At 38.9% G+C, this 26,020-nt stretch overlaps 1 protein-coding gene across 1 annotated transcript; it reads left to right on the forward strand.

Annotated features, from left to right (window-relative positions):
• Window positions 1-352: 352 nt before the first annotated feature.
• On the forward strand, window positions 353-23,208 carry PPP2CA (protein phosphatase 2 catalytic subunit alpha). The gene is made up of 7 exons (XM_036089054.2): window positions 353-713; window positions 15,031-15,240; window positions 18,193-18,366; window positions 18,910-18,999; window positions 19,511-19,672; window positions 20,760-20,878; window positions 21,648-23,208. Exons 1-7 carry the CDS (start codon window positions 612-614, stop codon window positions 21,718-21,720), a joined length of 930 nt encoding a protein of 309 aa, XP_035944947.1. The 5' UTR covers window positions 353-611; the 3' UTR covers window positions 21,721-23,208.
• Window positions 23,209-26,020: the final 2,812 nt, after the last annotated feature.

Raw genomic sequence — 26,020 nt, forward strand, 5'->3', positions numbered from 1 at the left:
AGGGAAAAAGTCTCCGGCAGCTAGGTTCTCCGCCCACACCCTCCAACCCCGGGACTGCGTCTGCGCCACACCGGCGCCCGCGCCGCGCAGGACGTTGTGCTCTGGAATTAGCTCGGTTCTCTGCCGGAGGCGCCGCACTTGCGGTGACTCGGTCTTCCCTTCCCCCCGCCCCCGAACCCCTCCCTTCTGGACGACCACGCCCTAAAAGCGAAGGTGCCTCAGTTACCAGCCGGCTACGTTGCGCCTGCGCCTTGGCCCCTGGTTCCCGCCCCCCTAGTCGGCACTGGCGGCGGACCAGGGTTGGCTCTGCAGTTGCGCAGCTCTTGTCCCGGCCCTTCTACCCCGCCGCCTCCTGACGCCGGGCGTGATGTCACCACGCCGGCGGCCGCCATTACAGAGAGCCGAGCTCCGGGACTAGATCGAGCGGAGCAGGGCTGCGGCCGGTGGCCGGGTAGTGCAGGGAGAGTTTGCGGGTTCGCGCTAGCGCCGAGCAGCCGCCAGCAGCCACACAGGTACCCCGGGAACCGGCGGCGGCGTGTGCGGTGTGGCCCGTGTGCGGGCGGCGGCGCGGGAGTAGCGCGGAGCGGCAGCCGGTTCGGGCGAGTGGCATCATGGACGAGAAGGTGTTCACCAAGGAGCTGGACCAATGGATCGAGCAGCTGAACGAGTGCAAGCAGCTGTCCGAGTCCCAGGTCAAGAGCCTCTGCGAAAAGGTGAGCTTCTCTCCAGCTGTGGGAGGCGCCGCGGGCCGAGCCCCTCGGGAAGGAGGCGGCAGTGGGGAGGGTGCAACATGGCGGAGGCAGCCGGCCCGGGCCCCCCGAGCCTCCCAGACCGGCGCCCGGCGCGGTCCGGCGGCGGCTCCCGGGCGACCCGGCGCCCCCTGCCTCCAGCGCAGGGATTGGTTGTCGCCGCCACCGCCGCCTAAAATGGCGCCGTTCACCCGACTCCGGGGCTCCCGAGCCTCCCGGCTTTGGTGCCGGGCGAGATGGCTGGGGGAGCAGAGACCCTGTATGTCAGGGTCGGGGACGGTTTTGAGGTGCATGTGAGAGGACTTGGGTTCTACGGCCTGGGATGCGGGACTGTGACTCTACTGTGAGGTGGGTAAGAGGCTTTTTACTTGTACTCAGGCCTCATTCTTCGGTCCAAAGCTGTCCAGAGGATTCCCCCAAAAGCGAGCTCGTAGGCCGGATCCCAAGACCTGTCTAAAGGTCGCTCACCTTTAGTACCATCCCTGGTGGTTTATGTTAAACTCACCGAGCAGCCCTTTCCAGAGACCGACTTAAAAATGTGTGTTATAAGAATTTAAAAATATATCTCTAACCTAATTTCCACGAAGGTCACGGTGGTAGGTGCAGGGAGGAGTACAACTTAGGTTTCATAGTTGGAAGAAATGGAGAATTTGGTGAGTCATACTACGTAAGGAGCTTTGGGATTGGAAATCAAGTGTCAGTTTAATCTGTGATTTATATGCTGACTCAAATTGGGTACTGTGAAACCCTTCTGCGAGCCGAACGTACTTGGCATTTTGCCATCTATTTTTAAAATGAACAACGTAAACGGCGAGCAGCAAATTTTGTATACTGGCTCTTTGTTGGGAAAGTTACTTGTTTGTATTTTTGAGGCTCTAAGTAGCAAGATAATAACAATAGCTGTTTATTGAGCTTGTACTATGTCCCAGACATTGTGCTTAGTGTTTACAGATGTTGAAAATGGAATGCTATAGTTCCTTTAGTAAGTCCATTTTAAATTACCTAATTCCGTTTTGTTTTTACCTAGGGGTTGGGGAAACAGCCTATTTAGCTATTGGCTGTGTTGTATTTTTGAAAGTCTTATGACTCAGTTTTCTGATATATAGAAAATGCTTATCTCCACTGTAAATAGTTTAACTTCTCTTGTCAAAATTAACTTGGCAGTATTTCATTGTAGTGCAGAATTGTGGAATACCGTATTTGCATTTTGTGTTAGTGAGGAGAGTTATTAGAGAGCAATTACGCTGACTCCTTTGCGGTTTGTTGGGAAAATTGGGTTCATGAGTTTGGTGTATATGTTCCTAAAGCAGGCTTTTTCAGAAACTGTGCTGTGAATAATTGCAATTTAAATGAGTCAAATTCAGATTTATTTATCCTTAGCCTGAACAACTCTCCTACTAGTTGATGAGGTGGTAAATTATCTATTGGAGCTGAATTTTAATGTTAGCAATGTATTGAGTCTTTTGTTCCTTCTTTACTCTCATCAAATAAGGATGGTGTTTGTATTAAGGGTTTAGAAAGAGGCTTTTAAAACTTAACGTATATTGTCAAGTATTAATTTCTAGGTGCTGGAAGTGATGATTTTAATGACTTTTAGGGATCAATACCTTATGTAGACTTTGAGTCAGCATTTGGTTAGATGACTAGTCATTTGTGTAGAAAACATTGGAAGAGAGATAATGATGTAATTGGAAGACCACTGGACTTAAAAGTTAGACCTGGACACTATTCCTCTTTCTGCTGCAGAGTAATTGTGACTGATCTTGGGACACTTAGTCCACATTTTGCTATTTAAAGAGTTAAAATAGATGTTCCAGAGTCCCTTCTAATCTGAGATTATATAATCCAATTTAAATTAGTATATTTTGTTTAAATATCGAACACCTACTGACTGTCTGCGATTGGTTACTTTTATGAGAGAAAGGAAAAGCAGTGAAGTATAATCACATTTAGTCTCAAGGAGCCTGAATCTAGTTGGAAGTAAGTAGTAGATGAACCAGGGAAGTAGAGGGTTTGTGTTGGGAGACTGCAGGAGATAATACTGGGTGCTTAGATTGGGTGTGTCAAGATTGATGAATGTGGTAAATGTGATTGCTTTCCCCATCTTTGTAAAACTAAGATGTAGGGAGATTAAACAATTTATACTTAGCTCTCCATTGCTTATCCAGTGTGTCCAGATTTTTGTTCTTAGAGCCACAAAGGTGGAAATAATATTTGAAGTTAGGTTTCCAAGAAATGGATCATTTGAGGGAGAATATTATGCAGTCTTCATACTCTTTTTAACTTGAAAGTTTTTGAACTTTTGGAACTACATTAACTTTGTAAACTAAGTTTTAAGGCAGCTTTTTAGGTATGTGAAATGAGTTAGGATGCATGACTTGAAATGATTTTTTGTACTAGGAAACTAAAACAAAAATTCTCTTTTCACTCTTAATTGAATAGCCAGTAGCACATCTAGTGAAAGCTACATATTTTGAAAATCTTGAGGGAACCATTTTTCATTTGTATAATTTTTCTTTTAAAGAAAAGATACTTGTTGGAGATAGGTCCTTGGTAGTAGTTGATCATTTCTTTAATTTTAAGAAGGAAAAGTAATACAAAAGCTCTCCTTTTATCTGCCTGAAGGTGCCTGATCTGAATGAAATATTTAAATGGTAAAGATAGAAGTATACCATGAGAGGTCATGGTGATTAAAAAATTCAGAGACCATTATTATGGTCTCCCATTAGCAATTAACAGTGGTAGGTGTTCAAAATGCAGAGAATTCAGGTGTGTATTTATAGACAAAGGTGAATATGGTTTTTATGCAATTGACTAGTTAAGCTTTTTTCCCTTCAAGGTGTGATTAAGGTTTATATCAAAGCCAAGATGATTGTGTGTGGAGTATACTTTGTCATTTGGGGGATCATAATTTTAGTAAATTGTTGAAAAATTGTGGTGAGTGAATGCAGTTTTGTGTCAGGTACAGTTCTATAGTCAGTAACATTACTACATTTGTATAACTGGATGGTATGTTTCCATTTACAGATTGGATGAAGTAAATAGTATCAATACAGTAAACAGTCTTTTATTATGTGACTTCACCAGTGGTTTAATTTAGGTATGATTTTTGGCTTTGTCCTTTCAGGTCTTTCCAAACTTGTGGAGAATGTTGTTTGATAGCCAGTTTTTTTTTCTTTCCCCAAAGGAGTTCTTTACCTAGGTATGCTCTTTTCCATTGCTCTGCAAACACTATAAATAAAATGCAGTCATTAAGGCCTCACATTTGTACATGAGTATGGGAAAAAGCAAACCCTCCTTCTCACTGGATGAGCTGCAAAATGCTTGACTAAGCATTTATTATTATTATTATACTAAGCTTAAATTTCTATATGAAGTGGGTAATAAATTTTTGTGAGTCTCTATGTGTGCTTAATTTAAAGGATTGTTTGGGAGCACCTGGGTGGCACATTTGGACTCTTGTTTTTGGCTCAGGTCTTGAACTCAGGGTCGTGAGATCAAGCCCCACATTGAGCTCCGCACTCAGCCTGGAGTCTGCTTGAGATTCTTTCTCCCTCCTGCTCATGTGCTCTCTCTCTCCCCCTCCCTCCCTCTCTCTGGAATGGATAAATCTTAAAAAACAAACAAACAAAAAAACCCAAACATTTAAAAGGTTGTTTGGCTCATTTTCATAAAAGTAATTTGAATATTGAGAACAAATGGGGAAAGCATGATGCAGAATGTTTGCATCATATTTTCACATACACAGTTCTTTTAACAAGTTTATGAGACAGTTATTATCCTCTGTTATAGATGGAAACCAGAGGCACAGGAAGGTAAAGTGACTTGACTTCAGGGGCTAAAGTGAGATTGTGCAGGCTTACAGATTCTCAGCCCAGTGTTCTAGTGTTGCTTTACAGCCTCTCCTCTCTTTTTAGGTGGTGTTAATAATGAAAAATGGAGGTGAATTGGGGGCAAGCCGAATTGTAGAATCAACAGCTCTGTAAAATAAAGCATTATTATTATTCTCATTGCTTGAAAGCTTCCCATTCATGTCACGCACTGTTGTCTTACTTTGTCCTGGAGGAGGAAACCGTAATTATTCTTCAATTTTGAATGTGGCTGGCAGCATTTGCCCCTCAAATAACATTAGTGAGAAGAAAATGCCAGTTCATTTTCTGTGTATCCTTAGTGCAAATCATGGTCTAGAAACTGAACTTTAAAGTATTCCAGGAAAGCATAACTAACATTTATATTGTTCAGTACAGTTTGTAAAATGCCTTTTTATCATGGCTTCCACAGTCAGACCTATATGTGCCTGTGTGTGTTTCATGATCTAGTCATGAAGCAGTAGTGCCCTTGGTTTTGGGTTGACTTAATGAGGAAGCGTCGAAAAGGTGAACAGTCGTACTGTTCCGAAACACAGGTCCCCCAACTTGCCTTTTGTTTTCTCTGTCAAAGTCAAGAGTTCTGCCTGTAAATATTGGCAGGTGAAACTCATGCTGTAGAAAGCATGAGGGACACTGGAGGAGTGTATGGGTAACATTTGTATCACTTGTCAGGTGTTTCTCTCCCACGCCCTCTTTAATGGCAGAGGATATTGCTGGTAGCCTTCTAAGTCATTTGTCAGTTATCTGTGGCTTTGTTAGGTTGGAGGAGGTAAGCTAGGAAAACCAGGAGATACTAGGTTTGCGTTGAGGTAACGGTAGGGAACGGTCTTTTTTGAAGGTGCTCAGAAGAGAGGGAAAGTTTGGTGTGGCAGAACCCCTCCCTTTTTTTTTTTACTTTTTTGACACATCTCTCATTTCTTTTTTTTTTTTTTTTTTCTGTACTCATTTCTCATAAACCTTCAAACGGCGCTTTCCCACACAAGTGAGATAGGAATTGGACTAGAACTATGAAGGGAGAAGATTTTGTTTTTTTGCTCTTTTAAATAGCTTTTCTTTCAGCTTCTGGTGCAGAAGTGGTAGAAGTTGTTGAAATAGAGGTCTGGCTGCCGGTAAATGGTTGGGGATGGATTCTGAAAAAAATTGTAAAGAGCAATCTGGGATTAACTGCTTTATTTCTTGGGGCGCCTGGGTGGCTCAGATGGTTGGGCGTTCGCCTTTGGCTTGGGTCATGGTCCAGGGGTTGTGGGATCGAGCCCCGCATCGGGCTCCCTGCTTGGCGGGGAGCCTGCTTCTCCCTCATCCTCCTACTGTTCCCCCAGCTTGTGCTCTCCTGCTCTCTCTGTCAAATAAATAAATAAAATCTTAAAAAAAAAAAAACTGCTTAATTTCTTAACAATACAGAGTTGCTGTTGCCTACTTATATATTGGTAGTGTGGTTTAGGATGGGTGAACAAGGCAGTGACAGAGGTGTGTATATCTGAATCTGGGTATTTTCTTTTTTTTTTTTTTTAAATTTTTTATTGTTATGTTAATCACTATACATTACATCATTAGTTTTAAATGTAGTGTTTCATGATTCATTGTTTGTGCATAACACCCAGTGCTCCATGCAGACGTGCCCTCTTTAATACCCATCACCAGGCTAACCCATCCTCCCACCCCCCTCCCCTCTAGAACCCTCAGTTTGTTTTTCAGAGTCCATTGTCTCTCATGGTTTGTCTCCCCCTCCGATTTCCCCCCTTCATTCTTCCCCTCCTGCTATCTTCTTTTTTTTTTTCCTTAACATATATTGCATTATTTGTTTCAGAGGTATGATCTGAGTCTTGCACAGTTCACAGCGCTTACCAGCGCACATACCCTCCCCAATGTCCATCACCCAGTCACCCCATCCCTCCCACCCCACCCCCCACTCCAGCAACCCTCAGTTTGTTTCCTGAGATTAAGAATTCCTCGTATCAGTGAGGTCATATGATACATGTCTTTTTCTTTTTGATTTATTTCGCTCAGCGTAATATGAATCTGGGTATTTTCTAAACTGTGTGTGACCAGTCGGCCAGTCACTCTGGTACTCCATGCCCTCACCTCTGCTTCAGTCATTCAGTTTCTACTCCAGATGGGAGTATGGCTGATGTTGAGGGGGCTGCAAGAAGATTGAAAACCTTTTTCCAGAGTGCTCCTGGGAAGACAGTTCATTTACCTAGCTAGAGTTATATACAAAGTGTAGTTCACAAAGACTGTGGAGTGTCAGTGATGCTATTAACGGTGTGACAGTGTTCTGGAAATCAGTCAAAATTTATTAAACTCCTATTATGTGCATTACTCATTTTCACTGTTTAGCTTTGTCTAAGTAGCATTGTTTTAGGGATTTGCTAGTTTTTTGCTCTAATAGTAGGGTTTCACATTAGCCAGGAGGTTGAACTTGTAGTAAACTCTATAGATGGGGAAGGTTTTAAAGTATTTGTGCTAGTGGTGATCAAGTGCATTTCATTAGTCTGCCACCCATTGTTTGTAAACTGGCAGTAGTGCCCACTACCTGTTGGGTGCCTGTGACTTAGTGAAAAGGCTTAAGAATTGCTTTGGTAAAATTTCAGTGATGGAAGGAACCTTAAAAACCTTTTAGGCCATCACCTGGTACAGATAAGGGAGGAAAAAGACATCCAGAGTGGTTGATGGATTCATGATGGGTTGTTGTGGTGAGAATTTTTAAACAACTACATATATACCAACATTTCTCTGTTTAGATCATATATATTTTTCCCCTATGCAGGAATTATTAGGAATTTTTAATTCCTGCACATGTGTATTTGACAGAGGTGGAAAAACATCAACTTAAGTAATTTTTTTTAAAGATTTTATTTGTCAGAGAGAGAGAGAGCATGATCACACACAAGCAGGGGGAGCTGCAGGCAGAGGGAGAAGCAGGCTCCCCACTGAGCAGACGGCCTGATGAGGTACTCCATCCCAGGACCCTGGGATCATAACCTGAGCCGAAGGCAGACGCTTAACTGAATGAGCCACCCAGGTGTCCCTTAAGTATTTTCCTTTAATACAATTTTAGAATTATCCCTCATACCTGACCTTTTTCTTTTGGTTAGATCCTAACCTTAAAACCAAAGAGTAACTACTAGTTCGTAGAACATTACATGGAGGATTATAGTACTTTCATAGTATAATCACACAGATGGTATACATACAGTATAATGATACAGAAGACCAAAATGTTTCATAAAACGTTTGGGGCATCTGTTCAGTGTAATTAATGAAAGACAGGTAATATGAAGAAAGGTTTGACAGTTGAAGATGAATAACTCAAGATTTATTTGCTTCCAGGGCTAGTAGTATGTCTACATTATGTATCAGACCAAAGTAAAAATCTAGCCATATATACTAGTTTGTCATGAACCTTAATTTTTTTGCCCAATTATGAAAATCAAGAAAACCTACCTTTTATCTTTCATAAAAGCAATATGAAGCAAAATGAAATTCTCTTATGGTATTGGAAAAATTTATTATTGCTTGCTTATTTGCCCTTTTTTAAAGATTTATGTATTTATTTTAGAGAGTGAGAGAGAGACAGTCTCAAGTAGACTCCCCGCTGAGCCTGATGCTGAAAGCAAGAGTTGGATGCTTCACTGACTGAGCCACCCAGGCGCCCCGTGAACTTGCTTTTTAAAAATATTTTCAAGGGGCGCCTGGGTGGCTCAGTCGTTAAGCGTCTGCCTTCGGCTCAGGCTCAGATCATGATCCCAGCGTCCTGGGATCGGGCCCTGCATCGGGCTACCTGCTCCGCGGGAAGCCTGCTTCTTCTCTTGCTCCCCCTGCTTGTGTTCCCTCTCTCGCTATGTCTCTCTGTGTCAAATAAATAAAATCTTTAAAAAAAAAAATGTTTTCAAATGTTTATAATTCTGAAACTGGAAAGTAAAATTCAAAAATTAATTATTGCATTTTTTTAGGTTTGCTTCTCTTATGTCTTTATGGCTATATTGGTAGAAGATATACTCAATTGTGATTAAAGTATGAAATGTTTAATTTATGTGAAATAGAGTTTCCAGTGAACATTTGAATTAATAATCAGATTTTTAATAGAAAAATATCTGAGAGCATCATTTAGCCTTGTATCAATAGATAACTCAAAGAATTTGTGTGAACAATCTGTGTAAGAGGAGAAATAACTGATAGTAAATAAACATGGAATAAAAAATTTGAACTCCAAAATGAAAAGTACCAGTTAAATCAGAAAGTAGCATTTTATATTTGAAATAGATGAGAATGGGTGCATTCTAACATTTATTAATGTGTATATAAGTTGGGAATAACTGAGCTTTATAGACTACGTATGTAACCAAAAAACGTTCACGTATTTTGCTCTCTAGTCCCACAATTGAAAAATCTCCTGAAGGGAAGTAAGTCAAATAAACAGTACATGTATAAATTTGGGAAGATACTATATAGCAGTTTAAAATGATCACTATAATGCTATAAGGCATTGGATTTATGAATATGAACTCTAAAGAATTTGAGAGAGAGAGCATGCAGCAAATGAGGGGGAGGGGCAGAGGGTGAGGGTTCCCTCTGATCAGAGAGCCCGATGTGGGGCTTGATCCCAGGACCCTGGGATCACAACCTGAGCCCAAGGCAGATGCTTAACTGACTGTGCCACCCAGGCACCCCCATGAATATGAACTTTAGGACAGAAATTGAGACGTTTACCAGTTTTAAGCACGAGGTCAGTATGTGGGTAAAAGCTGGAAGGGAATACAAAGAAATGAGAGTAGTTTTTGTTGGTGTGGTAGGTTTAAGACAGCCATAATCTATCAACATTTTATGTTCTCCAGTGTTCTCATACAAAGAACTTTTACATAATTGTAATCATTTTCCATTTTAAAATGTTTGCTTGGTTTAATGATGAAAATGCATGAATATGTTGTGTGACTTGAATATAAAAATGCATTTCTTTTTCTACGGTACACGTTAAGGAGAAGTTATACTGCTATTGTGTGTCCTTAAGGAAATTAATATATAAATGGTTTGTGAATCTTTTGTTGGTTCCTGTTTTTTTCTCTTTTACTTGTCTTCCTTGAAAGATCTTGACGTGGATGGTTTTAGGAGTCTAATTTAAATTTCCTTTTTTGGAATTTCATATTATTATGGTGGTTAGGGATGGCCCCTACCCAAGAAACCTGATGTTAGTTGAAAATAAAATTTTAAGATTTCTGAATCTGAACTCAGAAGGCAGAGAGGACATTAATAATAAATTACCGTTCCTAAAGGTTTCTTTTCTTCAAGTGAATCTCCAAATTGTTTGAATTTTAGGACTGTAGAAAAATTTAACTTTTAGTTAAGCTCTTATTATTGGACTAGCTTATTTCAGTTTCAGCCTTGTTCTATGAAGACTTATATTTATTAGATCTTTTTTCCTTGAATTCACTGATCTCAGTTTATGCCATTTGAATTTCAGTAGGGTTCCTACTGAAGAATCGATAAATAAAGAAAAAGTAAATATGATGCTGATTACACTATTTTTAAAAACTTGATTTTTAATTATTTTTTTCCCAAATGTTTATTAGTGGAGACTTTTTGAGGCCCTCAAAAAATGTTTTAGGGGAAGCAAAAGTTTGGGGTGTGTATCTTTTGCTTTTGCTTCTTTGCATAATTCAGGTGACATGAGGCTTTAAATTAGAGGAATCAGAATACCAGAAAGTGAAAAGGTAGTTATTAGAAGTATAAACCTCTCTAATGTTAATTAAGTTGCTTTGAAAATCTGGTTCTGCCATTTACCTTGAATATTAAACTAGAAAGTTGAAGTATATCTACCTTAGAAACTGATGGTTGGTGAAGGCCTGCAGGTTCTAAAGGTGACTCATTAGATTGCTTCTCAGCCTTTTGGCTAAGATCAAGTGTAAAGATGACTCATTAGAGGTCCCATTAGGTGACCCATAGAGGGGTTCTGTTAGGTGCTTCTGAGACTTGAAAGGCCTGACTCCTCGTGATAGCACAGCTTCTCGGACATTTCTTTTTCTGTGATTAGTTTTTCTTGACTGTAAAATAATCTTCAATGAGGAGATGTGCAACCATTATTGTTCTGGTGTTCTGGGATAGTGTATTTTGGTGTAGTAATCCTCTGAAAGCTGAGTTGAGACCAGAAAAAAAGGTATACTTAAATTCTTTGTAAGCTTGAGTTTTTGTTGTTAAAATATACTTAATAATTGGTTTGATGGCATCTGATATGTAATAAATACTGTTTTCTCCCGAATTTAATTGTAATTGTTCTGGTCTGAAATTTGGTAGGAAGAGAAGAAAAGAGCTTTGGCTTTCTCAGACGTAGAAGTTACTTTGGTTTACTTTATAAATACAGTGTCCTTTCTTTTTTGGAGGACAATTTTATAATGTCAACATAAAAAGAAGCTAACTGTTCGATCTGCTAATATGTCAACTTCATGGTATCTTCTTTCAGGAAGTGTCTGTATGTGTATACCAGGTGTATACCAGGGAGCAAATGCTAGGATATACATTGCAGCGTTTTTACCTTTTTGTCCTCCCCCTCACTGTATTATAATAATCTCTCAGGGAATACTCTACCTCCAGTGTGAGAAATTAACCAAGCCTATATGTATGCATTGTGATCTCCAATATGGATTGTTGGTGAGAAAAGCAGGCTGCTGAATAATATCCTAGTTTTAAAGTGCAAAAGAAAATGATTATGTTTTTGTAGGCATATAATATGTATGTAAAACTTGTCAACAGGCTTTCAAAAGGATGTACATCAGAATACTCTTGGTGGTTACTTTTCCCAAGAGGAGTGGGATTGTAGAGCGTGGTCAAAAGGGACATTTGGTTTTATCTGCTGCTAAATTTTTTTTTTCAAGGGATGTGTCACTATAACTTGCACAGTTTTAAAAGTAAAATTAAAGATCGGGGTGCCTAGCTGCTAGGCTCTGTAGGTGGAGCATCTGACTCTTGATCTCAGCTCAGATCTTGATCTCAGGGTTGTGAGTTCAAGCCCCGTGTTGGGCTCCACATTGGGAGTGGAGCCTACTTAAAAAAAAAACCTGAATAAATAAGTTAAAGATACAGTGTTTATCATTGTGATATGTCAAAATTGAAATAAAAGGAACAGCTAGCATTTAGGTTTAATTGTCCTTTTGTGATTTGAATAGAAATTTTGAGTAGATAGTAATAAGGAAATTCGGGCAGTTGTGAATGGCAGCTTTTTATCATTCATATAGAGAATAGCCTTACCTGTAAGCAAGTGTCAAGAGATGTATTTTGGAATTTAACTTCTCATAGAATTGCAAGATTTATAGGGTTGTGACCATGTTTTCTTGTCATTGTCCTTTTAAAACTTCTGAGTAACTTGCAAATTTCTTTGAAGTGGGACCTATCATTTCATTCATGGCTGTTTTCATTACTATGGGCCAGGTGCTAAAAACACTGGACATGGTGTTAATGCCAAACAGTCTTAAGGAATATGCCTAGTGAAATTCTGCTTTTTAGTAATAATAAATCATGGGAGATTGGAATTACCCTAGCGAGATGGATTATTTGTGTTTCTGAAGAACTATCACTTTTTGAGACACAGCGGAAATTTTTTCTAAACTTAAAAATAGAACAAATTAATGATTAATTTTTGGATGTCAATGATCGGTGTCTTGAACTAGGCTCCCCAAATTTTTGGAGACTTGAAAATAATGGTGCTTAGGGGTGCCTGGGTGGCTCAGTCAATTGGGCATTTGCCTTCAGCTCAGGTGGTGATCTCGGGGTCCTGGGATGGAGCCCCACAGTGGGCTCCCTGCCCAACAGGGAGTCTTCTCCCTTTCCCTCTGCCCCCCCACCCCCCGCTTGTGCTTGCGCCCTCTCTCTCAAATAAATAAAATCTTTAAAAAAAAAAATGGTTCTTAAACTTTACTGCACTAAGAAAGCACTGGTATGGAATAAGGAGGGGAGACTAAAAAAAATTATTGATGCTTGGATCCCACTACTAAAGATTCTGGCTTGAGAGAGGAGTAGCCTTAGCATCTAGATTTTTTTTTTTTTTTTTTTTAAAGAGCTCAAATGATTTTTAATATGTGGCTAAGATTGCATACTACTGCCTTAAAACCAGTCCTTGTTACCTTTGGTTGTTGCTTAAAATCTAATGAGCAGTGGCTCATTAGCAACAGTTGGCTATGGCAATTTCACCTCCATGTTCTCGTGTGTTGCCTTCCCTGATGCAGCCTCCCACTGTACATTCTGGAACACCATTTCATAATGCTAGCTGCACATAGAAGAAAATGTTCAATAAATGTTGAGTGTATGAAGTAAATACTTCTAACCCATTTTCAGAACAGATTTCTTTTACCTTCTTGGCTTAACTGCAATCTGACTCTTCCTGAGGAAGTCCTATACTTTCTCTAATAGCCCTCCCAGATAGATGGATGCTGCCTTCCTCTAAGATAAAATTCCCTGTTTTTCAGGCTTCTTTTCTCTACCTGGATACCCAGGCACCTTTCCTTACTACTGTTACCTATTATTTCTTCATTCTCCAGAGAACTTGGTACCAGTTTCCAGGCCTGTACTTCTGATGTTGTCCTGAGAGATGTCCATGGCTTTCCCTGAAGATGACTTACCCCAGTATCCCAGTATAAGTTCTTGATTCATTAAGCAAACAGATATTAAATGCCTTTTACATCTCAGACATTGCCCTAGCGAGGTGCTGTGTATGCAGTGGTGAATTAAAGGAACCTGGTGAACATTTTTTTAGCTCTTAACTTGGGACAGTTGGGTGGAAAATAGATTGGAGTCAGGAAGAATGGAAGCAGGGAGTTCAGTATGGAGGCTAGCACAGTAATCCAGGTGAGGTAGTGGTGGCTTGGACCAGGGTAGTGGCAAAAAAGATAAAAATAGATTGATTTGAGTTATGTTTTGGAGGGAGGCTAGTGACCAATCGGTCACTGAATACTAGTGGTCTTTAAGCTCTGCTCTGTCTCAGATATCCACATGTATGGCCCTACCTCTGAAATCCTAAATTCACTCAAGTTTTCCACCAGTGGATCTTTGTTCTAGTAGTACTGCTTTGATTAGACTTGTTCTTCAGTCCATGTCCATGCCCTATTCTCCCCCTCATTTCCTACCTGGGATGACCAACTATCATGGTTTACTTGAGCGCAACTGAGGCATTTCTTGGGATGCCAGACTTTGAGCACTAAAACCAGGATAGTTGGGTCACCCTGCGCCTACCCCAGTCTGCCCTTTTCTCTTAAGTGGTATGCTTCAGCCATGTAAACCTTTTCCTCTTCCTGAGAATTTATGCACATGATCGCACCTTGCCTATATTGGACCTCTTCCCATTTCCTACTCCCATCCCCTTCCTGTAACTGACTTTCACCCATTCCTTGGACCTCAGGCAGGTTTCCTAGCTGTCCTAGTTTGTGATCCTGGAACACTGCAGCCTACTCTAGCATGTCTTAGCACTTGGCCTGATCATTTTATTGTCTGCTGCTCATGCTGCACTGTGTGCTTTTATGGGCAGTCTTGTTCGTTGTGATATCTTACGTAAATGGGTCTCCACCGTTTATTTTTTCCCTTTCTTTCATCACTTAACACAGCCTGTACTTTGTTGCTTGGTTACTTGTTTGTGGTCCCCTGTCCCCTGTGACCGATCTTGTACGCTGTGGTCCCCCAATGGCTAGCACGAAGCCTGGCACATAGTATCACTCGGATGATTGAGCAAGTGAATGATGGTCTTCCCCAGTGCACTTTGGTTTTTGGGGTAAGGTAAATGATCAGTAAATGTATGTTGAATGACTGATAGGGTTTCGAGTGAGTGAAATGTTATGCTGCCCTTAAAAGTAATGTTTGAATTTGTGATTACATGAGGGAATGCATATGCTGCCAAACAACCTTATAAAAACCATGTATATTGAATAGTTACAGTTGTAAAACAAAAGTTTGTATTTTTAGTATTAAGAGTGTAAAAATACAGGTGAAATTTTAATGTATTGTTTCCCCCCACCCCCCCAAAAAAACAGTTAAATGGGAATTAGAAACCTTTCTTCATATCCTGGAATCCATAAAGCATATTAGAACTTTAAAGCTAAGGAACTAGGTATCTGAATGTCTTGTTCCATTTTCATTAATCTTATATGGCTGCTAGTAATAAACTATTTAGCATTTAGTTAGATGGTAACTGATAGGCCTAAAAACTGATAGTGATGAGAGGAATGGAACTATGCATCTTGATACATGCTTTTTCTAAGTATCAGGAGTGAGATAACCAATAGATGGAATCTGGCCATATCTTGCCCTCTTTAATGGAATTATCAGTGCCTACAATTTCGTCTTACACCAAGTCTGTTCTTTAAGCTGCATTAAGTTTATTTTTGTTAATGTTGTTTAATGCTAAATGTATTGGTTTATTTTATCTCCATCTGTAGGCTAAAGAAATCCTGACAAAAGAATCCAATGTGCAGGAGGTTCGATGTCCAGTCACTGTCTGTGGAGATGTACATGGGCAATTTCATGATCTCATGGAACTGTTTAGAATTGGTGGCAAATCACCAGATACAAACTACTTGTTTATGGGAGATTATGTTGACAGAGGATATTATTCAGTTGAAACAGTTACTCTGCTTGTAGCTCTCAAGGTAATTTCAATTTTGTTTGGGGGTATTTTGTACTGGGTGAGACAGTTTTGTTCTTTTTCTTCCCCAGTGATTTGTGATTTTCTCTGAATGTTCCATATTTAGGAATGCCAGGTTTGGGACTTATAAATCATACGTCTGTCTTCATTCTGAATAAGGGGATGGTATAGAATAAAAGTAAAAAGGTTATTCTCATTCAAGTTATTTGAAAAATGTTAGAAAGCCAGTCAAATAAAAATATTTCTTCAGTTAATTAGGTTGTGGGGAGGTAGTATAACTACCTTTCCTAGGTGCTTTTGAAATTAAAGATACTAAATGTCAGGATGTTCACATCTTTTGACACAGTAATCCTATAATTAGACTTTTACTGAAGAAGAAATTCAAGAGGAAAAGAGCTTTGTGTGAAAACATTAATTTCAGCATTATGTTTAATACTAGAAAACGAATTGATCTAGATATCCAACAAAAGTGAATATCTAAATTATGATTTCTCTCTGTGGAATAGTTGGCAGCCATTAAAACTTGACAATCTAGAACAATAAGAATGATAAAGCAAGCTGCTTATACCAATTGGAGCTGTGGGAATTGTACAAAGATCTGAAAATGAGACACACGTAGTGGTCACTAGTTTTTGGAATGGCAGGCTTCTGCCTTTCCTTGGAAAGAAAGTGTGATTTTACCTTTAGGGGAGATTTTACTAAAGAACGTTCATAATGATAAAACTGGCTGCCAGAAACCTCTAATACTGCAAAAGTGGTAAGATGTGGTTTTGGGAAGAGCTGGATTTTAGGCAATATATAATGTATATGCTCATGAAGCTACTATAATCTGAATCATGTAACATGCTACAAAACATTTTTGGAGGATATACTAAGTTCTCTGCATCTGTAAAATAAAGCAGTTGGATTAAGTGATGGAAAGTTTCTCTAGGTACTATGAAAACAACATTGTAAGCTAATTTGTACTTAAAGCCCAGGATGAATCCCAGTGCTTAGCAGAGGAATGAATATGCTGCCTTCAAGAATTTATATTTAAAGGTTTTGGGGCTGAATTGTGCCTCATACACCCCCCCCCCCCAGTTCGTACATTGAAGTCTTAACCCCCGGTACCTCAGAATGTGGCTGTATTTGGTGATAGGGCCTTTAAGAGGTAATTGAGGTAAAATAAGGTCATATGGGTGAGCCCTAATTCAATATGACTGGTGTCCTTGTAAGAAGACATTAGGACACAGATACAGAGGGAAGATGATAAGAAACGTGGAGAAGATGACCTTTTATTAGCCAAGTAGACCGGCCTTCAGAAGAAGCTAACCCGGCTCACACTTTGATCTGGACTTCCAGCCTCGAGAACTGTGAGGAAATTAATTTTTGTTCTTTGAGCTGCCCATTTGTTCTACTTTGTTATGGCAGCCCTTGCACACTAGTACGGGGGCATTGGGGGAAGGAAACTTAAGCAAGTAGTGCTAGGACAGTTGGATATCCATATACAAAAAAATGGACTTAGATACCTCATACCATACAAATGGGTCAAAATCAATCAGGGGCCTAAATGTAAGAGCTAAAGCTATGAAACTTCTAGAATAAAGCATAGGAGAAAATATTTGTAACTCTGGGTTAGGCAATGATTTCTAAGATATGATATGAAAAGCATAATCCATTAAAAAGATTGTTATATTGGACTTCATCAAAATTAAGAATTTTGGGGGCACCTGGGTGGCTCAGTTGTTAAGCATCTGCCTTTGGCTCAGGTCATAGTCCCAGGGTCCTGGGATCGAGCCCCGCATCAGGCTACCTGCTCAGCGGGAAGCCTGCTTCTCCCTCTCCCACTCCCCCTGCTGGTGTTCCCTCTCTCGCTGTGTCTCTGTCAAATAAATAAATAAAATCTTTTTTAAAAAAATTAAGATTTTTTGTTCTTCAAAGTATATCACTAAGAAAAAAGTATTTGTGTTCATATAATAAAAACCTGTTATAATTCAATAATTATAGACAGATTAAAAATGGACAAAATACTAAAGATGTGCAAAATCATTAAACATCAGGGAAATACAAATTAAAGTCAGAGTCACACCCATTAGAATGGCTATCATCAATAAGGCTGATAATACCAAGTGTTAGTTTATGGAGAGATTAGAACCTTATACCCATACTAATACCCAGCAATTATATTGGACTAGGAATATACTCAAGAGAAATGAAAGTGTATTGTATGTCTGTACAAAAAACTTACAGGCAAGATGATCATAGCAACATTCTCATAATACTCAAAAACTGTAAACCATTCAGATGTTCCTCCTCCTGGGGAATAAAGAAAAAAGATATGGTATAGCCATACAATGGGATACTGTGCAGCAATAAAAAGCACAATAATAAGAATCCACTGATACATACACAGATGAGCCTCAAAAATATTCTGCTAAGTGAATAAAGCCAAACACACAAAAAACTATATCTTGTATTATTCCATTTATATGAAATTTTACAAAAAGATCTCAGGAAATCATGAGAGCAGAGAGATCACACAAGTATATAGTTTCTATGATGAGTATTTAAGGAAATACAGAAAAGACAAATCAGTGGTTGCTGGGAGTAGGAGTTGAGACGGCTTGGGGGGATATTTTTGGACTGAAGATGGAAAGGTTTTAAAATAATTGTGATGGTTATTGCATACCTATAAATTTACCAAAAGTCATCTAACTGTAGAAAAAAATTTCACGGAGTTCTGTGGCTGATGATTATGCTTTGTGAAATTGGTAGTAGCAGGAGTTTGATTGTAGTTGAGATAGGGTTTGCCGATAACTCCGTGGACAGATGTCTGTCGATGTGGGGGGATGGGATTTTTTTTTTTTCCCCCCACCAAAATTGGAACTCTGAATTTTCCTGTAGAAAGTTCGCTGAATGGTCATTTGGTTTTTGAGGAAGCCAGGTATTCATATTGTTTTCTGTTTTGTTGTTTCAGGTTCGTTACCGTGAACGTATCACCATTCTTCGAGGAAATCATGAGAGCAGACAGATCACACAAGTATATGGTTTCTATGATGAATGTTTAAGGAAATATGGAAATGCAAATGTTTGGAAATATTTTACAGATCTTTTTGACTATCTTCCTCTCACTGCCTTGGTGGATGGGCAGGTATGTAGGTCTTCCTAAAACTTACATTGCTGGTTATTTTCATGAATCTGCTTTCTTAATGTTTAGGTCCAGTCATTTTTCCACCCACACATCCCTTCTAGAGTTCTGAAATGCCTTCTTTCTTTCAAGCACTGAACTGTATGTTGGGACCACAGGGATGGAAGATGTAGCCCATCCATCCTCTCAGGTTGTTTCTGGACAAGTCTTAGAGATGTAATTAGCTATTTATTGGTCCACATAGAGGAGTGCACAGAAGATAGAGCAAAAAGTTCTATGAGAAGAATGGATAGTCTGTGCTGAGGTTAAGGTCAGAGAAACGTTTTCTGGGTGCAGTAGCAATGATTTATCTGGAAGAAAGGGAGTATATTCACTAGGTTAGAGTGGGCTGGAAGAAAGCCTCTGCAGAGACAAGCCTGGTTCTGGCAGAATACAGAAACACTAGTCACACCAAGTGATATGGGTTGCTGCCTGCAGCTTAGTCCAGAATGTTTAAAGTTTCTTCTATGTGATGTTAATATAATAATTATAAACCATTCTTTCCAGATATTCTGTCTACATGGTGGCCTCTCACCATCCATAGATACACTGGATCACATCAGAGCACTTGATCGCCTACAAGAAGTTCCTCATGAGGTATTGCCGTTTTTTTTTTTTTCCTAATGAGTTATTGACTTTTATTTGGTAATAAAATCTTTTCAGAAAACCTTTTAGAGAGGAAAAATTTTGCTGTAACTTTCTTATGTGTGTTCTCTCCTTTAATGTTCAAAAATGACCCCATGTGGTATGAACACTCTTGTCAACAACCTCTTTCTTCAGAAGCTAATAGTAAGAAACCTGTCAAGATCACAGCACCTTTGGGACTGGGCCTTAGAATCTCGGTTGTTGCCTTAATTACTTGTCAATACTGTCTGACGTTGAAATTTGCATACTATAGGGCTTTTTGCTCTTGGGGCTCATTCATGTAGGATATGCCTCTTAAAAATGTTGGGAAATAGTTTGTTTATTTGACAGAGATACTTTAAAGCAAAACCTTAAACTGTTCAGCAAATACTATTCAAAGTGTGACTTCATAGGGTGTTCCCTCTGATGAATTACTCAAATCATTTTTTGCAAGAGGCAATTTAAAACTTACCTTGCTTTTTAGGGTCCAATGTGTGACTTGCTGTGGTCAGATCCAGATGATCGTGGTGGTTGGGGTATATCTCCTCGAGGAGCTGGTTATACCTTTGGGCAAGACATTTCCGAAACATTTAATCATGCCAATGGCCTCACATTGGTGTCCAGAGCTCACCAGCTGGTGATGGAGGTATGTCCTCTTCTCTGAAATGTGATTTGCTTTTTAAGTAAACGTAATGAAGGAAGATATTAGGGAGGGGTTTTTTGGTGGTGGTGGGGTGCTAATTAATGATATTAATGAGGGTACTCCATGTATCCCTTCCAATGAATTTGCTGTTGTAGCCTGAGCCTTTACAGTAGATGCACACTAGAATTAAAATCTCAAGCTTTTGATCTCATAATGAGTTTCATAGTTGACATATTTTCAGAGAATTCTTAATGACTGGATAGTGCTTGGGATTTAAGCCTGGGAAAGTAAGGTGCAGGGAACAGGGGAGGAGGCAATATATACATTTTTATCTCAGTTTTGTTTATTTCATGTGTTTAACATGTGTATGTATGGAGAAGAGATTGAGGTAAAATACCAAAATGTTTCAATGGTCCTTTGGATGGTAGGATTATAGATAATTTTAAAGAAGAAACTAAAAGGGAAATGGGACATTGATAAGCATACTTAAAATTAGGGTCCTGTTTACATTAATATTAATAACAACTGATTATTATAAAAGTATGACTTTGCTAAAGACAGGGAACAATATTTGTGTACAATACTTAAAAAGTAACTCATGTATTCACATGGACTTTGACAAAATGAGGCTGGAGATCCTAGAGGCCTATTTTCTTTGTACCTGGGCAGGGACCTTCACCTCTGACTGAAGAGAATTAATATGGTTTGGTCTTGAGGAGTATGTTATCTGCCTCTACAAGGAATGGCCATATACTCATTCTTGGATCATGTTTAGGGCCACTGCGGTGGGAAGCTGATGAGATACTGCTATTCACAGAAAGCCAGATGTAGAAGAAGCACTTTATTCTCTGGTGATTGGTGCTGTTTTTTAGTGTCTTTTCTATTTATAATCTAGTTTTGTAATTCAGGAAAAATTAATTCATGTATTTTTTTTAAGTTGCACAGAGTACAGAAAATTATTAAAATATCCAGAAACAAAACATTATAGCTTTTAAGCCTTTTGGAAGGGGCTTTTTTTCTTTTTGAGTCACATTTAGTTGTGTAAATAAGAGAGTAAAATAGGTTTTTATCACCTTTCTTTTCCTTGTAGGGATATAACTGGTGCCATGACCGGAATGTAGTAACGATTTTCAGTGCTCCAAACTATTGTTATCGTTGTGGTAATCAAGCTGCAATCATGGAACTTGATGATACTCTAAAATATTCTTTGTAAGTATTTACACCTAAGTAGTTGGCTGCCATTACAGTTGAGTTACACTGTATAGTTGGAATGGGAGGTTTAAGAGTTTTGAAGGGCTCATGCTAAATCCAGATTCCAATTTGATTTTTATGTTCCCTTTTTTTTTTTTAGATTTGATTTATTTTGAGAGAGAGCACGCGAGTACAGGGAGGGGGAGAGGGAGAGAGTCTCACATAGACTCTGCACTGAGCACAGAGCCCAGTGTGGGGCTGTTTCAGGACCCTGAGATCATGACCTGAGCTGAAACTAAGAGTTAGATGCTTAACCGACTGAACCACCCAGGTGCCCCTGTGTTTCCTTTTGAACAGACTTAGGATATGTTGAAACTCATCAATAGAAACTTGTCCTATATAGGCCCCAATGTGAATTACTAGGATTTTAACTTTTAAACACATGTTTTTATTGTGGGGTTAATAAAATATATCCTGAGGTTGAGATTACAAATACAAGTACATTAGGCTCTTTAAGTTTTATTTATTTAGTAGAACCCTTCTTTCAAAAAATCTTAGAAGGAATCCTGATGTATAAAAATTGTCTTAAAAAAAAAAATTCTCTGAAGTTTGCCTTGGCTCTTTGAGGAGACACGCAGCTAGAAGACTCTTATTAAATGGATGATTAGGCTACAATTAGGATTCTGTTCTATTTAAGGCAAACTGAAATTGTATAGGAAGAATAATGTTCTTGATTGTCAGTACATTGATACATCAGTATAAACAACAAATATGTTTTGTTTTTCAGCTTGCAGTTTGACCCAGCACCTCGCAGAGGCGAGCCACATGTTACTCGTCGTACTCCAGACTACTTTCTGTAATGAAATTTTAAACTTGTACAGTATTGCCATGAACCATATATTGACCTAATGGAAATGGGAAGAGCAACAGTAACTCCAAAGTGTCAGAGAATAGTTAACATTCAAAAAACTTGTTTTCACACGGACCAAAAGATGTGCCATATAAAAATACAAAGCCTCTTGTCATCAACAGCCGTGACCACTTTAGAATGAACCAGTTCATTGCATGCTGAAGCGACATTGTTGGTCAAGAAACCAGTTTCTGGCATAGCGCTATTTGTAGTTACTTTTGCTTTCTCTGAGAGACTGCAGATAATAAGATGTAAACATTAACACCTCGTGAATACAATTTAACTTCCATTTAGCTATAGCTTTACTCAGCATGACTGTAGATAAGGATAGCAGCAAACAATCATTGGAGCTTAATGAACATTTTTAAAAATAAGTACCAAGGCCTCCCCTCTACTTGTGAGTTTTGAAATCGTTTTGTTTATTTTCAGGGATACCGTTTAATTTAATTGTATGATTTGTCTGCACTCAGTTTATTTCCCTTCTCAAATCTCAGCCTCATGTTGTTCTTTGTTATTGTCAGAACCTGGTGAGTTGTTTTGAACAGAACTGTTTTTTTCCCCTCCTATAAGACGATGTTACTGCACAAGAGCACTGCAGTGTTTTTCATAATAAACTTGTGAACTAAGAACTGAGCAAGTCAAATTTTAATTGTATCAATGGGCAAGACTGGTGCTGTTTATTTAAAAGATATACATCAATTGATAAATTTTAGAATTTGTAGAATTCTAGGTAAAGAAAAATAAAAAGGTCACTATATAATCTCTCTGGTAACTCCTTGACATTCTTCAGAAGATTTTCAAGACTTATTTGTAATCCAGATAGTACAATTTGTCAGATAGCCAGCGTGCCCTTCGAGGGTTCTTCCTGCATATTACCTTGTCTGCAAGAAAGGAAATCTGTGCAACTTCAGTAAGACTGGACTGTAAAACCATAGAACTTGAGATTTAAGTGTTTTGGTTTTTGTTTTAATAAAACATCATGTTTTCAGGTAGAGCTTGACAAACTAATGTGTCTACTTCTCAGTGCAGTTTCTGGTTATAAATATCATATTGCTATGTATGTTAGATGGACAAAAAAAATGATGGACAGATTTTGTACATTGCTTGTCATGTTATTTTAGAGTTAACTTTGTCTCAGATAAAAAAAGCTGTTAAAGTATTATCCTGTATTAAGCTCTTTAAGTGCTACTAGTTAAACCAAATAGTAAACTATTGCTAGATCACGGTTTGGTGTTACATACGTTCACCCAAGGACAAAAGTGGCATTTGAAATGAAGTGGCAGTGCTAAGCACTTAATGAGTTTTCCGCACCCTTTTCTCCTTTGAATAGGATTAGGTCTTCTGTGGAAACTAATGGTAATCTTCAGCTATCAGGGTAAACTTCAGGGCACTTAATCATTACTTGTGTGAATGTAGTAATAAAAGTTCCTTTGCTTTGTATTGTGTTGAATTTGGAACTGATAAGGAAGTTTTCTCATCTAAGATGCTTTAGGAAAATACGTACACACACTCTATGTTAAAAAAAAAAAATCTAGTTTCTTTTTATCTCTCCTCTGATCTAATTGACAGTATTTTTGGTGGCTTGTGGAGTTGGTGGACCAAAGCAAAAAGCCCTGTTTTTCTACATGTCTCCATTCCATTTTATTTTATGCTTTCACAAGAAATACATCTATCTGTGTTTTTGCTTTCTCACTTAATGCCCTTCCTCTTTGAACAAATAATATATCTGGTGTACAGTAGCTTTAACCCAGGGTCCAAGTGACCTAGATACCAAGCAGCTGTTTTCAGGTCCTGTGGTAACAGAACTGACTTCGAAAGAATGCCCGTTTTCTAATCAACATGTGGAACTATCTTCCAGGTGTACAGATTCTCTAATTCTAGTGGTTAGCAGAAAGGGCTTGTGGCCAAAATGGCTTGGGTTTAGAATGGTTTCCAGAATTTAAACTAAGTTTCTAATTGTACAGAATGGGTTTTAGCGTTCTAAACTACAAAGTGTTAGTAACCTACCTGATTATGAAGTGGGTTTAAAAAAATGCTTTGGTAAGTATAGTAATTTCCCTTTAAAAATATATAATTGCTGTTGCTGATTTCTCAATTAGTAACAGATTAAAAGAATTTTTATAATAAACTTTTTTAAAAAAATCAAAGACTTGTCAACTAAAAATGAGTGCTTTGAGATTTCTATACCGATGACTTGTAGAAATTTGCTTTGGAACTTTGAAGGGTAAAATGAAATGGTAAAATGGTGTGCTCATTTCTTAGGTGGAATTTTTTTTTTTTTTAAGATTTTATTTATTTGACACAGAGAGTGAGAAAGCACACAGAGGGAGAGGGAGAAGCAGACTCCCCGGTGAGCGGGGAGCCCGATGCGGGGCTCGATCCCAGGACCCTGAGATCATGACCTGAGCTGAAGGCAGATGCTTAACTGACTGAGCCACCCAGGCGCCCCTTAGATGGAATATTTTTAGCAAACAGGTGACTTTTTTCCTTTTCTTGGTTGTAGATACGTTTTAAATGCAAGTATAGTTAGTATTATTTTTCAGAAAGACTTAGCTTTAGATTAGTACGATAAGGCTGGTTATTTCTGTGGTTCTTAGCCTTGATGCCCACAGAGATTCCGATTTAAATTGGAGGCATATCCAGGCATAGGTATTTTTAAGTTTCCCAAGTGATTTTAATTTACATTTAGATTTAAGAATCACTGCTCAGTATCCCAGCTACAAATTTAGGGAAATTGGCTTTTGTGGTGATTGGTGGTGGTTGTAGGTTTTGGTGAGTAATTAAAATATACCATGTGACTCTTTGTTTCAACAGTTTTATCCTGTATAATATGCAGTCCCTTACTTTTCAAAAAGCCATAATGTGTTCCTAGAAATGGGCATTAGTGATGGGCATATTCGCTTTGTAGTGGATTCTCTTCCCATGAGCTGCAACTTTTTTTTTTTAAGCCTTCATCTGTTCTCACATTCTTTGACATATTTCTGGTTTTTGTAAACTTTTCTTTTTAACTTGGGTTTTTTCCCTTCACAGTTGTACGTTTATTTTATGAAGGTTGTGGATGTATTATTTCGGGCATTCCTGATGGTCTCCATACTTGTTTCAATTTTAGTTTAAGCCTATGTCCAGGGACTATAAGTACATTTTATTTCTCCTTTTTATTCTGCATATTTATACAGGTACGGCCATCTAGACAAAAATGGGATGTTGCTGAAATGGCACTGTTGCAGTCCTAGTGCTATCTTGTAAATATGTTAGTGTTTATCAGCTGCTGTATAAATTTGAGGGAAAGAAAATATGGATTATGGATATTCATACAAATTTGTTTAAAAGTTGAACTTGCAAAGATCAGTGATAACTAAGAGTAAGTGGACGGAGCAGAAAACGCTAGATGTGTGATTCCCGTCATACCTGGACCAGAATCCCTCTCCCAGAGGGTAAAAGAGATAGATAGTAAATGCTTCGGAAAAGGCCATGTCTTCTTTTTCTTTAAGGCAAAACACAAATTCTCATGGCTGAAGGTTTTGTTGTTTTAATTCCAGTATAGTTAACATACAGTGTTGTTTTAGTTTCAGATGTACAATTCAGTGATTCAACAATTCTGTACATTATTCAGTGCTCCTCACAATAAGTGTACTCTCAATCCCCTTCACCTATTTCACCCATCCCCCCACCCAGCTCCCCTCTGGTACCCATCAGTTCTCTAGATCTCCTGGCTGAAGTTTAATTGTTTAAGTAGTTTGTGTCCTCAACAGGTTTGGGATAAGTAGATGGGCTGTTGAGTTTTCTTTCCCTAAAAGGCTACAATAATGCAACATGTGGCTCATACTGCTACTTTAGATTGCCCCTTGGCAATCTCTCTGGAGATAGCCTTAACCATCCAGAGTATTGTCATTGGGAAAGTCCATTTAGGCTTCCATGGACAGTACCAGTTCTGTTCTTCAGTGATGATTAGCAGACATTTCCTAGTGTAACGGTAAGCTGTAGCTGCCAGCAAGTCCAGAGCCCATTGGTGGAAGTCAAAGACCAGAATTGTTACAGAAAAGGGAAAAAGTGCTTGCTGTGGAGTCAACAACGAAGACCGAAGTGAAAGGTTCAATGAAAGCTATTGGAAATGACAAACACCATTGAGTGCCTCTACCTCAAGGCTTAGCATACCTTCTGAGCTGTAAGGAGATTCAGTGGTCTAATTTGGTTTAAGCTTTTGCAGTAGATCCAGAACTGCTTTAGCATGGCATAGTACTAGGGGGCAG

Source organism: Halichoerus grypus, chromosome 2, assembly GCF_964656455.1.
Source record: "Halichoerus grypus chromosome 2, mHalGry1.hap1.1, whole genome shotgun sequence".
NCBI classification, from domain to species: domain Eukaryota; kingdom Metazoa; phylum Chordata; class Mammalia; order Carnivora; family Phocidae; genus Halichoerus; species Halichoerus grypus.